Raw genomic sequence first — 1,527 nt, forward strand, 5'->3', positions numbered from 1 at the left:
AAGAAACTAACTTCAGCAACAAGTTAAAGCTCTCTGTCCATCAGGAAACTCTGTGAATCACAGAGTTGAGGCAGAGCAGCTGGGGGACACCAGAGAGAAAATTAGAATATATTTTCTAAATTTTTCTAACATTTCTCCATCAAATATGATCGAGTTTAACCAAAATCAGTGAAAAAGTTATTTTTGTACAGCATTCAATGGCGCCCGGTCCGTGAAACACGATGCTTCAGCAGCTTTATATTGAGAAATCTTTTCACTGGACGCTAAATTAATACAACAAGTGCAGAGTGAGTCATCAACATTTTAAAATGGCTGTCCAAATGACAAATTCTTAAATATCATCAGGAATACCTCTAAAACAACGTTTTTGTCATTGATGGGCCAGACATAGTGCAAAGCATATCATAGAAAAACATTTAAACATGGATTTTGGGAACGGAAGATTTTGTTATTCTATGTCACACTAAGCAGACAACGCATCTTCACTTGTCTTCATTTGCATATGAAGTAATCCAAAAGTAACTAAAAGTAATCAGATTACATTACTTTTATTTTGTGGTACTTGGATTATGTTATAAGTAAATAATTAGTAATTGTACCGGATTACATTTTTAAAGTAATCCTCCCAACCCTGTTACTGTACACTTTTCTGGGTTAATTGCTGTATTTAATTTATGTATTTATTTGTCTTACCAGTAGCAGAGAGTCTGACAGAGTCACTTAAAGGGGAGCTGAAGTCTCGTCTTGAAACACTTGTCTGATACTGACACTGGTACGATCCTTCGTTATCAAAGTTCACTTTAGGTATAATGAAGGTAGCAGAGTTGGTACTTGATGTTTGGGTCTTTCTGAATGAGCCTGAGGTCTGCTGCAGGAGGAATGTTCCACCTAAATGCTGAGTTGAGATGGAACAAGTGACGCTGACGTCCTGACCCCAGGTAACCTCACCAGCAGGATTCATGGAGATGCTGGGCTTTGGAAGTCTCACTGAAAAACAACACAATATTAGAGCAGTAAATGGACTGAATTTGAGTTACACGTTTTTTCTGCTTTTTTAGTTTGCTAAATTTCCTTTATGCCAAAGGAATAGTTCGCCATTAAGGGAAATAAGCCTTTTAAGTTTTTCGGTCCCCTCTGGTTGCCTTCAGTAAGTTACTGCTGTTTCCTTGTTTCCAGTCTTTATGCTAAGCTACGCTGACTAGCTGCTGGCTGTGGCTTCATATTTAAAGGACAGCTATGAGATGAGGATCAGTCTTATCTAACTCTCAATATAAGAACAAAATTGTTTATTTCCCAACATGTTGAATTATTTCTTTAAACAAGTGAATGAAACAGATTCATTTCCTTACCAGTAACAGAGAGTCTGACAGAGTCACTTAAAGGGGAGCTGAAGTCTCGTCTTGAAACACTTGTCTGATACTGACACTGGTACGATCCTTCGTTATCAAAGTTCACTTTAGGTATAATGAAGGTAGCAGAGTTGGTACTTGATGTTTGGGTCTTTCTGAATGAGCCTGAGGTCTGCTG

The 1,527-nt window shown here is 37.9% G+C and overlaps 1 protein-coding gene across 1 annotated transcript in view; it reads right to left on the reverse strand.

Annotated features, from left to right (window-relative positions):
- LOC123957787 (deleted in malignant brain tumors 1 protein-like) overlaps positions 1–1,527 on the reverse strand; it is an 86,640-nt gene that overhangs the window by 5,761 nt on the left and 79,352 nt on the right. Inside the window, exon 8 of the mRNA XM_046030856.1 lies at positions 1,350–1,527. Coding sequence (XP_045886812.1) covers positions 1,350–1,527 — 178 coding nt within the window. The remainder of the gene's footprint in view (positions 1–1,349) is intronic.

The sequence above is a fragment of the Micropterus dolomieu genome, linkage group LG02, assembly GCF_021292245.1.
Source record: "Micropterus dolomieu isolate WLL.071019.BEF.003 ecotype Adirondacks linkage group LG02, ASM2129224v1, whole genome shotgun sequence".
NCBI classification, from domain to species: Eukaryota; Metazoa; Chordata; class Actinopteri; order Centrarchiformes; family Centrarchidae; genus Micropterus; species Micropterus dolomieu.